Source organism: Gigantopelta aegis, chromosome 9 (genome assembly GCF_016097555.1).
Source record: "Gigantopelta aegis isolate Gae_Host chromosome 9, Gae_host_genome, whole genome shotgun sequence".
Lineage (NCBI taxonomy): Eukaryota > Metazoa > Mollusca > Gastropoda > Neomphalida > Peltospiridae > Gigantopelta > Gigantopelta aegis.
The window spans coordinates 34,725,987-34,740,100 of record NC_054707.1 but is presented as its reverse complement, the minus strand read 5'-3'; the positions used below and the strand labels follow the sequence as shown (position 1 = coordinate 34,740,100).

At 38.1% G+C, this 14,114-nt stretch overlaps 1 protein-coding gene across 1 annotated transcript; it reads left to right on the top strand.

The window, feature by feature from the left end:
* Window positions 1-12,650: 12,650 nt before the first annotated feature.
* Window positions 12,651-13,430, top strand: LOC121381538 (putative nuclease HARBI1). Its single transcript, XM_041510866.1, has one exon. The coding sequence runs from the start codon at window positions 12,651-12,653 to the stop codon at window positions 13,428-13,430; it is 780 nt and encodes a 259-aa protein (XP_041366800.1).
* The last annotated feature ends 684 nt before the right edge of the window (window positions 13,431-14,114 follow it).

Here is a 14,114-nt window from a genome sequence, read left to right as displayed (position 1 = left end):
GGATACAGTTAATCTCGAACACTGCCGTCATTGGGCCCATTGCACTATTTCTCGTTCCAGCCAGTGCACCACGACTGGTATATCAAAGGCCGTAGCATGTGCTATCCTGTCTATGGGATTGTGCATATAAAAGATCCCTTGCTGCCAATCTGAAAGAGTAGCCCATGAAGTGGCGACAGCGGGTTTCCTCTCTCAATATCTGTGTGTGGTCCTTAACCATATGTTCGATGCCATATAACCATAAATAAAATGTGTCGAGTGTGTCGTTAAATAAAACATTTCCTTTTTTATTTCTGGCAGTGTACCTATACAGGAATTATCTATTTCTCATCTTTTTTTAAAGCTGAAGTGGCTCTTTAAAACAAACAGAATTTCTTCACATTCTTCTTCTGGGCTTTGTCCAAAAGTTAGCATTATTTTTTCCATGAAGCTTAAAGTTGCCAATTTCAAACAAAGTTCTCCCCAAAGAATTGGTAGCTGTAATTCTTTGCAATGTGGAAGACACACAATTTCCTTTTATTTGTCCCTAAGTTTTAATAACCTGTTTTGCACCTTTTTTATGTCGACACAACCCACCGCCTTAAAAAGATGGCGTGCTCCATTTTGTGGTTGTCAGCTGTCGAACCGGAGAATCCAACTGATCCAATGATGAAGTCAGGGCTGTACTCCAAATATTAAATTAGTCAGTATTTCTGATCTTTTGGGTGGATGGATATATAGGTTACCAGGCTTTCTTGAATACTTTTAGGGCATGTAATAAAAACAAAAAAGGTCATAGGTGGTTATGGGTTTGAAATCATTTGAAATTGGACACTGCATTTCATGTGCTTTTGACAAATTTAAAACAACAGTTCTTTTACTATAATCTTTCAAAAAATTATAAAAATTAATCAATTAATTTCCAAGATTTCAGGTATGTAATTTACCCTTTGTACCCTCTGGCAGAAACCCTGGTTGCTTTGCTTCATAGAAAGAGTGAAAGTTTGGTTGAATAAGCTAATTAAATTTTAATACATGTGTTTTCAGAGCTGGGGCCTAATTCACTAAACTCTTGTAATTTTGCGATCTCGCAGTGCAATGCTAAAAGACTTACAAAGAGGATACTTTGTTGTCTAGCAGAGCCTAAGAGACCTTTGTGAATTAGGCCCCTTGCAGGCATGTAGTACTTTTACATTAGAGTAGTGTCAGTAATGATCTATCTTTATTGTTAGCCAAGTACATGCACCAGTAGATGTAATATAAATTGCTTTTTATATTTTGTTTTTATTTTTATATTAATTTTTTTTAGCAACTATTTATTCATGAGCACCTATTTGTCAAAATTTTTGATAGCATTATACTAATATGATTCAAATGAGATAATATACTAATATGATTCAAATGAGATAATAAAGCCGAAAACACATATTGGTTATAATCTTCAACTCCAAAATAGATTGCCATCACAAATGTCAAAGGCTGCTTCAACTTTCAGTCCATGGCCTAAGTGGTAGTTGTATTTAAAGTGAAGTTTGACAGGTAATTCATTCATTCATTATACTTATTTCTGTGCTTCTATCCAATTAAGGCTCAAGCAAGCTGTCCTGAGCACACACTTCAGTTATCTGGGCTGTCTGCCCAGGACAATTGCGTTAGTTGTTAGTTGTTAGTGAGAGAGAAGAGGATGTAGTTGTCTTACACCTACCCATTGAGTCATTAAAACTCACTCTGGGTGGGAGCCAGTACTGGGCTGCGAACCCTGTACCTACCAGCCTTATGTTTGATGGCTTAACCACAATGCCACCGAGGCCGGTTGATAGATAATGATTAAGCAGATTCTTAGATCCTGGTTTAGGGGAGAGTTATCATTGTGGATTATAACAGTTAATTTCCATTGGATTGGCACTGGTCCAGTTTCAATGTGATTCAAAGTAAATTGAATGTAAACACAAAATTCAGTTCAATCTGAAAGCCTAATAAAAAAATGAATTACCTTTATGAGATTTTAATTTGAGAAATGGTGATTCATTGACAAAATACCAACTTTTGACTGGCCAAACTTTCTCAAAATATTGCATGTTATCTCTTCTGGAGTTTAATGTCATATCTGATTGTGTTTTCTGCACACTTTTATGTGTGTTTGTGTATATGTGCCTGTGTGCACATGCATGTGTGTGCATTTTATAGTAATTTATTTGGAAATTGGTGGAGGGGAGGAATTTATTATTATGAGAGTATTTCTAGTCCATGACAATGTATAAATTCAAGGAATGTCCATTTTATTTTATTTTTTAAATTATTTTTATTATTTGAATGGCTGGGAATCTCTTTACACATGTTGAAAACTAACTGGGAATTGGTGCTGAACCATCTTAATATTCTCTATTGCACTTATTTTAACATTGGTTTTCACCAAATTTATTAATAAAAATTAATTAATCTTAGCAGAATAATAGCCTTGTAATTGTTTGATTAAGCACAATTTTATTGTCGAGAAGTTGGTGTAGTGGTCTTACACCTATACATATTATGTAATATAAAATTCCCCATTAGCGCAGTTAGTAGAGCGCAGGACTCTCATACTGAAAGTCTGTGGTTTGAATCCCCTCAGTGGAAGTTGATGTTTTCTGTTACATATACTTAAGTTATCAGAAATATTTTGTGAACTATGGATCACAAGATTTCATTGATATTTGTGTAATATTTATGAATTCCAGTGATACTATTTACATTATAATACCTCTCCCCACTGCATCCCACCCCTCAAAACAAAAAGTTTTTACATTATACATACAAGCTTTCTTGGATTTCAGATCTAAAGTTGTGATTTCTTATTTGTTGCGTTTTGTTTTATATATTGGGATTTGGATATAATCCAGTAGTACTGCTTTTACCCAGGCTTAATGGGTAGCAAGATCAATCTCCTTCAATTGACCTCTTGGGGTTATTCCTCTTTTCAACCAGTTCTCCACCAATGGTATATAAACAGTTGTGGTATATGCTATCCTGCGAAACCTATTAGCTCTCCTCATTTTTTCAGTTAGAACGACCATCAAAATTGCACCAAATCTCCCTCATGTAAACGCACACCTCTTTCTCTTTGGCATAATCATACGGGACACTCAAAATTCCACAGCACCAATTACACTCCGCCTGTCACCAATACTTGGACTGCTGGTGCTCCCTTGCAGTTGCCAGTGCAGGTGTCCCTTCTCTAACCCCCCCTTTTTCCTGTCCTGGACAGAGAGATCCAGCCAAGGCCGGTCCCTGTGCCCAGTATAGGCATGCGCTACAACAGCTTGCTCTGAATGTGCACTTAAAGTCCTTTTAGCCCTCTTAGCCTTAGCCATGCTATCCTGTCTGCGAAGAAGTGCCAATAAATGAGCTCTTGTTGCTGATCTGTGATCAGGAGAAGCCTACATAAGAGGCAGCTGGGGTTTTCTGAAATTATGTAATTCTAGGCATAGGAAGGGGGTGCACACACACGTGTGTGCATTTGTGCTGCTGCTACTGGATCAAGAAAGGTCCTTCCCCCTCCCCCCCCCCCCCCCCCACACACACTTCCTATGCCAGTGTACTATTTTAATACAGTTTTGTGTTTTTACAATCAGCAGATCACCCATATAATTCAATAGTCTCACTTGAATGTGATCTGTTAAATCGTTTTTCATCAGTAGCATTCAATTGATGCTCCTTGCCTTGCATATTTGGCTCGCTAAAACAACATTTGAATATGATCTGTTAAATCGTTTTTCATCAGTAGCATTCAATTGATGCTCCTTGCCTTGCATATTTGGCTTGCTAAAACAACATTTGAATATGATCTGTTAAATCGTTTTTCATCAGTAGCATTCAATTGATGCTCCTTGCCTTGCATATTTGGCTCGCTAAAACAACATTTGAATATGATCTGTTAAATCGTTTTTCATCAGTAGCATTCAATTGATGCTCCTTGCCTTGCATATTTGGCTCGCTAAAACAACATTTGAATGTGATCTGTTAAATCGTTTTTCATCAGTAGCATTCAATTGATGCTCCTTGCATATTTGGCTTGCTAAAACAACATTTCAATGTGACCTAGATTGTAAATAAGATTTCTAGGAAATTGAATCACAGCATGTCACCGAAGAAAACAAACATTTATTGTCTGTTCTAAATGCTTAAATATTAAAAACAGTGTAGAGACTGCAACTTTAAGATGCAGGGTTGGAAATTAAGAATTAAAAACAAAATTGCCGTGGGTGAAACGGCCCACCGATGGCAGGTTAAAGCCTGCCCATGGCAATTTAAAAAAAAAAGAGAAGACTTTAGCAGCAAATAAATTAGACTGAAAGGTGTTTTTTTGTTGTAAATGTACACATATTTTAAATGTACTGTTATATATTGGCAGCTAATGTACACCAGGTGTAAACATTTTGCCATTATTGAGGATGCTCCCTATCTATGGCAATTTATATCTCAACGACGGCAGTTACCATTGGTACCATGGTTAAGTTTGAGCCCTGAAAATGTATGGTTTGCTTAAATCAATATTTTAGTCATGGGTTGGTCAGTCAGTTGGTATTTTGTTTAAATATTACAAACTTAACACAGACAAAAGAAAGAAGAAAAACTTGCATTGAATTATGTATTGTTTTGTTTTTAATGAGCTAACTGGGTTACAGCAAACAGCTTCTCTTTTATTAAAGTTGACCTAGATTTTTATAGACCCTTTTATAGTTGGCTCTATTATGGTATGTTGTTCTCTGTCAGTGAATGTTTTTTTGTCTAGCCCACATGTTCTACATTCCTCAGTAACAGACCAAGACTTTAATTTTTTTGTTTTTTAATGGTCGATTAAGTACTCCCTTGACTTAAATTATGGGTAGCCATATTTTAAGATATTACCATCTTGAACATTAATATTTTTTCCTTTCCTTTTTATTTCATTTCAACTTATTTTCATGCTTATATCCAATGAATGTTCAAGCATGCTGTCCTGGGCACACACCTCAGCTATCTGGGCTATCTGTCCAGGACAGTGAGTTAGTTGTTAGTTGTTAGTAGTTAGAGAAGAGGGTGTAGTGATCTTACACCTACCCACTGAGTCGTTAAAACTCACTCTGGGTGGGAGCCGGTACCAGGCTGTGAACCCTGTACCTACCAGCATTTTGTCCAATGGCTTAACCACGACACCACCGAGGCCGGTCCTTTCCTTTAAGTTTTTAAATTCGCATACTAAGAGGAGCTAACAAGTACTGCAAACAACTGGATAACAAAAGCTGGGTCATCCATGATTATAAAACAGTCTACACTCAAAGCTTTAATGACATCACATGCACTGTTTGCACATTAAAATATATTTTACACCAAACATCAGTTAATCCATGTTAAAGACAATTAGGACCTTTATAAAGAATATACTTTTTTGGGGGGGGAGGGGGGTGCATGTTTTTTTTACCCTTCTTATTTATAACATAACAGATGTTTTTGCACACACTCAACCTAACTTCTGACTACATCATTGATTGTTGTAGTTGTAGGATAAGGGTATACAATTATGCTTTTTGTTCAGTATTTGAGGTATGTATATTTACGCACAAATTTATTCTGTGCATGTCAGTTTTTGTGACTATATTACTGGTATTATAATATTTGTGTGTGTGTGTGTGTATGTGTAAAGTTCATGCTTGGAATGTTGTGATGGTTGTTGATAATGTCAGTTTTTTGTGTATTCATATATTGTGTACCATTGGTCATTCCAGATTTAATTATTTATCTATAAAGATGTATAATTATGTAATGGTATTGTTATCCTGTTGTGGAAATAAAAGGACTATTATGTTATTGTCCATGTTGCAGTAAGAGTGTTTGTTATTCATATTTATATTCACATGCCATAGATATTTGTCTATTATGCTATGATGATCCATGTGTCATTTTGAATCTATCTATCTATCTCTCTCTATCTCTCTATCTATCTCTCTCTCTCTCTCTCTATCTCTCTATCTCTCTCTCACACACACACACATAAAAAAAGAGAAACTATTTGCAAGTCGAACAACAAAACATTTTAAGAACTTTTATGTATAAATTATGAATATACAAAGTGATTCCGCCACACACACACACACACACACACACATAAAAAAGAGAAACTATTTGCAAGTCCAGCAACAAAACATTTTAAGAACTTTTATGTATAAATTATGAATATACAAAGAATGATTCCGCCACACCACATCACACTATTCCAATCTCAGAATAATCCCAAAATATGATCTTATGTCCATGGTTCAATAATTTGAGCTCACTAACTTTTCTGGTAAATCAATGTCTGAGCCTAAAAAAAATAAGTAGCCAGTTCAGTCTTTGCAATTAATTAACTTATCTGAAATTCACTGTCGACAGTACCATCACGAAGAACTGACTGATGAAAAACCAGTCGGACACTAGCCCATCTCGTCTAGTTGGCCGTTGACATCTCCTGCAGACGTCCTAGCAGTCGGCCATACACGCTAGCCTGCAGAAATCTCTTACAGAAGGTTGCTGGTCACATCCCCACCGTAGAAACGCAAAATACTACACATTTATACTACTCCGTTATTACACAGCATATTTACAATATGTCCAACAAATAGCAAAACACTGGATTAAGGTGTAGTCTAAACCCCAATAATGCCATAAAATATATAAAACTAATCTTTTCAATGACCGTGCACACACACACGCACACACCTATATACATAACTTGTTAAATCTTGAAAACAGGAAGGAGGAGAAAAAACAAGGGCTTTAAAAATTATATTTGCAATGTGTGTGTGTGTGTGTTTTGAGAAATGAGAAATGAACAAACTGTAAATGGAAACGAATGAGAACTGAACAAACTGTAGCAGAAACCAATAATAAGAACACAGTAAACTATCAAATAAATCAATAATGAAAACTGAACAAACTAACATATTATTAAATTAATATTGAGAACTGAAAAAAAACCTGCAAGATAAACTATTGAGAAATGGACAAACTGTAAACAAAAACGAATGAGAACTATATATAAAAAAATGTAAGAGAAATCAATAATGAGAACAGAACCACCTGTAACATAAATTAACGACAAATGTAAGAGAAACCAATAACGAGAACTGGACAAACTGTCACAGAAACCAACAATGAGAACTGAACAAAGTGTAACATAAACTGTAATAAGAACCATACAAAGTGTAACATAAACTGTAATAAGAACCATACAAAGTGTAACATAAACTGTAATGAAAACCATACAAAGTGTAACATAAACTGTAATAAGAACCACACAAAGTGTAACATGAACTGTAATGAAAACCATACAAAGTGTAACATAAACTGTAATAAGAACCACACAAAGTGTAACATAAACTAATAAGAACCACACAAAGTGTGACTGGCCAAACTAACAAAGAGAAATGAACAAATTGTAACAGAAATCAATAATAAGAACTTAATAACATGTAACAGAAATCAATAATGAGAACTGAAAAAAAGTGTAACAGAAACTTTCAAACCTTATCTAATCTATTGTAAAGTTCCTTTATCTTATCTTAACTTGCCTTATGTTATGTTAACTTATAAATATTATTGTATTAGGTCTACTTACCTCAAACAATTGATGAAACATCAACAATATTCATGATAAACCACCTAATTCATTACAACTATATAAAAAATACATATTAGTGAACCTAGCATAAAAACCACATCTGTCTTTAGAAAAAAACAGAAGCTACATTTTACATATTATGTATTAGGTCTATTTACCTCAATCAATTGACAATATTCATGATAAACCTTCTAATTCATTAGAACTACATTGTATATTAAAAAGAAACATATTGGTGATCCTAGCATAAAAACCACATCTGCCTTTAGAAGAAACAAAAGAGGTCCTGTACTGGACGCTCTGTATCTAGTGAGTGAATTTTTAAGTGATATTTTAAATGTTGAAGGTTACAATGATATTCTAGTGGCATAATGTTGAATTCAACTTCTAAACTTTGTCCGCTAGTGTTTGGTGGTACTTTAGCGATATGTCTTAGAGCTTTGTTTTGAATAACATTAAGCTTCTGGAGTAGCTTCGGGGAGGCGCAATTGTAGGCTTGGGCTCAATAGTCTACCCTGGAGAGTATGCATGCTTTGTAAACCATTGCCTCTGTTTCCGCTCCCCAATTGGTTCCAGAAATAGCTCGTAACAAATTTAAAGTTTTCTTTGAATCTTTGACTATGTTTAGAATATGCGTTTTGAATGTTAATTTAGAATCAAAAGTAACACCTAAAAATTTGAACTCGTTTACTCTAGGTAGTAGTTTATCTCCTGTTTTAAGTTGACAGTCAATTTGTTTATTGATTTTATTAAAGACCATATATATGGTTTTAGTTTCTGAGAGTTTTATGCCCCAGTCTAGGGCCCATTTATTTAGTTTGTCTAAATCTGATTGTAATCTTTTTAAAAGAGATGTCGTGTATTTGCCTGAACGCCAGATAGCGCAGTCATTGGCAAAAAGTGCAGTATTTAGTGGTGAAGTTTGTCCAGGTTTTTCATTAGCATTAAGTGCTTTAGTGATATCTTTTATAAATATGTTAAATAAGGTTGGTGAGAGGACCGAACCTTGTGGAATTCCGTTAAGAATGTCTGTTTTATCTGAGTAGTGACCGTTAACTCTAACTGAGATAGACCTATTGTGGATGAAATTAATAATAAAATTAAACATTTTACCTTTAATTCCATTATCCTGAAGTTTATTTAATAGACCTTGGCGCCAAACCATGTCAAATGCTTTTTCTATATCTATAAAGATAGCAATTAATTTATCTGATTTTCTAAAGGTGTCGTTTATTGAGTTTTGTAGTCTATCTGATCTATGGTTGAATGTTTGGCTCTAAACCCGCTTTAAACGTTAGTTATAAGATTATTTTTAATTAGAAAGTAATTAAGTCGTTTATTTATAATAGTTTCTAAGGTTTTACACATGTAAAAGATGTAAGTGTTATCGGTCTGTAACTACCAGGAAGAGAGTGGTCTTTGCCCGCTTTAGGTAAACTAAAGCATTCGGCGTGTTTCCACGCGCTGGCCCGTAGCTATATGATTTAAATTTTTAAGATTATTTCAATCTAGATTTTAAGGTTAGTTTTAATGATAACAATTTCTTGTACTAGTAACTCAAGCATGGACTTGAGCTGGTTGACTTCGGATTGTGGTTTAGTTTTAAGTTTTTCTGCATAAGTGCAGTTGTTTGAGACGATTGAAGTAGGTCTGATACTAGTTGGTTGTTTTGTTGTTATATTTCTATCAACTGTTTTGCGGTTGTTGAGTTGGCGGAATTCTTTTTTGTAGTGGTGGCACCGTGTGTCATGTGCCATATGGCGGCTTAGACAGTTGGGACACTGTATAGGCCTGGTGCATAGAGAGTTACGTGAGCTTCTCTCATGCTTCTGTTCACACCTGTGGCAGGTGGGGAGATCTTTGTGATTTCAGCATTTCGCAGCCCCGTGCCCCCACTGCTGGCAATGGTGGCACTTACTGGGTTTCCGTTCAAAAGGAATGAGTTTATGGGACCGGCCGTTGATTGAGATGGTGTGGTCGCCATTATTGGGTTTGGTACTAACTAGAACATAGCTTCTGAGATCCCAAGGTGCCTGTTATTTTTTTGGAGGGTTATGGGGCAGTGGGTGCAGTTTGATTATTGTTGGCGGGTGGTGGGGTGTTGGTGTCTGATTGCCTAGCTTGGGAGGTTTGGGCACAATGGGTATGGGTGGTGGATTTCTTACTACCAATTTTGGTGGGGACCTCTTTTATATAAGGGTCCTGGTGTTTGGGGGGGGGGGGGGTGGGCCTGTCCACTACTTTGGGCACTCCTGCAGGTCCCTTATTTGTTTTAGCTTTTTTTAAAGATGAATTTTGGTTATTAGATTTTAAGAAACTGCTAGCTACTGGTTTTTCTGGTTGCTCTGGGCTCCTGTCTTTCCTTTTGTTTGTCTTTTTTGGACTGTTACAAAAAATTTATAAAATGGGTGTAAAAGGGTCAATGTTTACTTTCATTGACCGTTTTATAAATAATAGAACTTTCACAGTTAACTTTAAAGGTTACTCTTCACCCCCAAGCGATATGTTAGGAAAACACTGCTCATATTTCCACGGCATATCTCGTTTCGGGTACATACTGGCTAGAGGTCAGACCAAGGTGACAGCTATGTACGTACTGGCTACAGTTACCGATCGGCCGCGTGTCTCGTGGTGTGTAAATTATTTTTTATTAATGTAATCGTTGATTATCTTTATTTATAGAAGTGGTAGAGATATTATTTTACATATTTATTCTTTTTAATCAATTTATGCCTCTACCAGTTCTACAAAACTTTTATGGTGGCTGGATTTCTTTTATCTGTGTATGTTATATGTTTGTTGTATGTAAGTGTTTGAGTGCAAGTGTATTGCTTGGTATTGGGTGGGGGCTTATCTGGCAGTAATCCCCTCCCAGGCGCGGATTTAGTGGGCCCGCCCCCCCCCCCCCCATTTTTGGGGTCAAGTTATTTTAATTTTTTTAACTATAGCATACACTAGAGTGGAATTACACAAAAATGCACTTATTTCCCAAGAGTCTTTAAATTATATTTTGTTCATGAAAATCGTCTTAAAGGGACATTCCTGAGTTTGCTGCAATTTTTAAGATGGTATCGACCAACAGAGACTTTTTAATGATTGTAATTACATAACAAATATATGTTTCTGCATAAAATGTTACTGACTGTATATTAAACATGTTTCTGACTGCTTTAATATATTACTGAAACAACTGTTTCGATATTTCTTCCCATTTACCGGCAGCCGCAGTCAACGGAAAACCAGCCTAATATGGGAAGGAGAGATGACCACTTTAACTTTTAAAAAAAGAAGAGACCAGAGTTTATGAAATTTTGAAGATAACAAAAACAGTATGACAATACCAAAAACATACGTCAATATAGCTATTTTGTTACTCAGATGCGACGAAATCGCGTTTCAGGCCACTTAAATTTCAAAATTTCGCGGGGAAGCATGCCCCAGGACCCCCCTAGGAATCTCGGGCGCTTCGCGCCCTCGGCGCCCCCCCCCCTATTTAAAAATCCTGGATCCGCGCCTGCCTCCCCCTTCCGGAAGATTGCATGTTATAAATATATGTGTCTTTTAATTTTTGTTTTGATGGTGTTTTATATTTATGTACATTTTATTCATATTTTAATCATTATTTTATATTTATGTACATGTTATTCATATTTTAATCATTATTTTATATTTATGTACATTTTATTCATATTTTAATCATTATTTTATATTTTTAATAAAAACTCTTAATGTAATTTAACAGGGCAGGTGTCTGGTCTGTGCCTTTGGTAGTGGCTTGGTTAATATTACCTCGTCTACTACCCTAGGCATTATAGATTAAAGTGTTCACCGCGTCTTCTACATGACTTAATCGTGTTGTTTTAGACAACTGAGGAGTCGCCTGTTTCTCCGTGGATCGGCCGGGTTCACCTCTCCTTCTGGCAAGCTTGGCACCAAACTTTCCATACTAAATCAACCATCGCTGGATCTTTTGCGTCACTTGGAGGACGTCACCGGTTTAGGAAGTTATAATAACTTTCTAATGCCCCCATCACACCAAACTAGTTCTCACTACGTTCTTGAAAATGTTGCCGAACGGGCTCAAACTGTGTGCAAACGGAATGGACGTAGTAGCAACTTTTTACGGTCTTTTTACGAACTTCGTGGACGGACTAGGACGGAAGGGTGCTCCAGAACTTCGAGCCTGCTCAAAATTTTCTGGCGGCCATCCCGTTCTGCAATTAGATGGAGTGACAACGTACTTAAAACGAGATGGACGTACTACAAACGGAATTGCCGTACTTCGATCCTACTAGGGACGTGTTACGACGTGGTGCAGTCGGGTATCAATTGCAGTACGTGTGCACACCGACCGGGTCCGTTTGTAGCTCGTTCATCCCGTTCGCAGACCCAACTCCACCGCATTACGTCCTTAGCCAGTCGTTATTCCGTGCAAATACGTTCAAAACAAAATAAAAATGTTCTGAAGGAGTTGGCAACACGTTTCTGCACGGTTCTAAAGTTCGCAGTAGGTTCTCATTAAGTTTTACCCCCTCCGTTTTGAGTACGTTTGTGTAGTTCTCACGCAGTTCTTACTACGTCCACCCCCCCGTCTGCAGCACGATAGGACCAAGGTAGGGTATAAATACGGCCGTTTCCTCACTGGTTCATCATTTTGGCTCGATTTTTCTGGCAGTGCACATCTGTTTCCTGACTTTGAGATTTGCACGTTTTTTTGCCCAGAACCATGGATAACTTTGCAGCCCTTAACATCTTGAATGTTGGTTTCATGCAATTTTTGGTTGGAAGGAGAGCAAGAGTACAATGAGATGGTAGAGCAGAAAGAAGAAGAAACCAAGAACTGTTGGTTGAGGAAGTGGCTGAAACCTGAGAGGAGAATAGCCGTGGGTCATTATCATCAGCTGATGAAGGAGCTCCGCCTGGATGATCAAGAGTCCTCTCTCTATCTACAACTTCTTGAGATCACCCCACCCATGTTTGACGAACTTCTTGAAGGCATCACCCCCTTCATAGAAAAAATAGACACCAACTACAGAAAGCTCTGGAACCAGGGATGAAGCTTGCCATCACACTGCGTCATCTGGCAACAGAGATTCCTATTGCCACCTTGCAATATGAATTCCGGGTAGCCAGAAACACAATTTGCTTGTTGGTGAAAGAAGTCTGTGATGCCTTGGTCATGGAGCTCAAGAATGAAGTCATCGTATGCCCTGTTGACAGAGGCACTTGGGAAGAAGTTGCTGAGGAGTTCCTGATGCGCTGGAATGTCCCACATGCCTATGGAGCCCTGGATGGGAAACGTGTTGCCATCAGAAAGCCTCCTAAGACTGGAACCATGTACTACAACTACAAAGGCTTCTTTTCAGTCGTCCTAATGGCCGTGGTAGATGCTGATTACAAATTCATGTGGATAGATGTTGGTGGTTTTGGAAGCCAGTCTGATGCCCAGATCTACAACCAGTCAGAACTGAAAGAATGCTTAGAAGATGGCTCCATTGGACTCCCTCCACCTTCCCTCTTGCCAAATGATATCCAGGACTTTCCCTATTTCCTGCTGGGAGATGACGCTTTTGGTCTCCGCACATACCTCATGAAGTCATATTCAGGCCGTCAACTGACAAGAGAAGAAATGATTGCGAACTACAGGATCTCTAGAGCCAGACGTGTGGTCGAAAATGCCTTTGGTATTATGGCCCAGAGATGGAGAGTCCTCTTGTCAACAATGCAACAGATGCCAGTGACTGTACAGACCATCGTTGAAGCGTGTGTGTGCCTTCACAACTTCATCCGTCTCCGAAACCCCAGCCATTCAGAACATTCAAGTGGATGCTGAAGATGCTGCACACAACCTCATCCCTGGTGCCTGGAGACAAGATGCCAACCTGCTAGACTTGGCCGTCCCACAGGGAGGGGCAGGCTCAGGAGGCACAGCAACTTCGGGGGATCTGCATGGGCTTCAGCGGGGCGTAGGGATCTTGGGGTAGTACTGGCTGCTTTCACACGGCCCGTCTTTCTGGATCCACTCCTCTTTGGAGGCATGATGATCGAAGATGGTCGGAACTGTCGTTGACTTGATGTGTTGATGTGTACAGCTTGAAGCGGCGAACGTGAATGAGGACTGGTAACAACGCGCTGGATATTTATAGCAGTCGGGCCAGGACGCGATTGCAATTACGTTCCGCACGCACTAGGGACGAAATGAGGACGTGGTAAGAACGAGGTGAACTGTCTGGGAACGAGGTGGTCGAGTTAAGAACTAGTTAGAACGGGTTTTGACGTATTGGGAACGAGGTAGAACTAGTTCAGAACGGGTTTAAACTGACTACGGACGGGCTTGGACTGCCTGGAAACGTCCGCATGAGGTAAACGGGCAATTTTACCCGATCTGAACTTGATAACAACGGACTGCGGCCGGGATAAAGACGAGATGGACGTATTGGGGTCTGTTTATGAACGAACTAGCATCGTATTTTAGACATTATTTGGCCAAAGTTACACGTTCTAACCCCGACTACAC

Coding starts and splice junctions, on each gene's coding strand:
- LOC121381538 (XM_041510866.1), top strand. CDS start 12,651: ATGAAGCTTGCCATCACACTGCGTCATCTGGCAACAGAGATTCCTATT.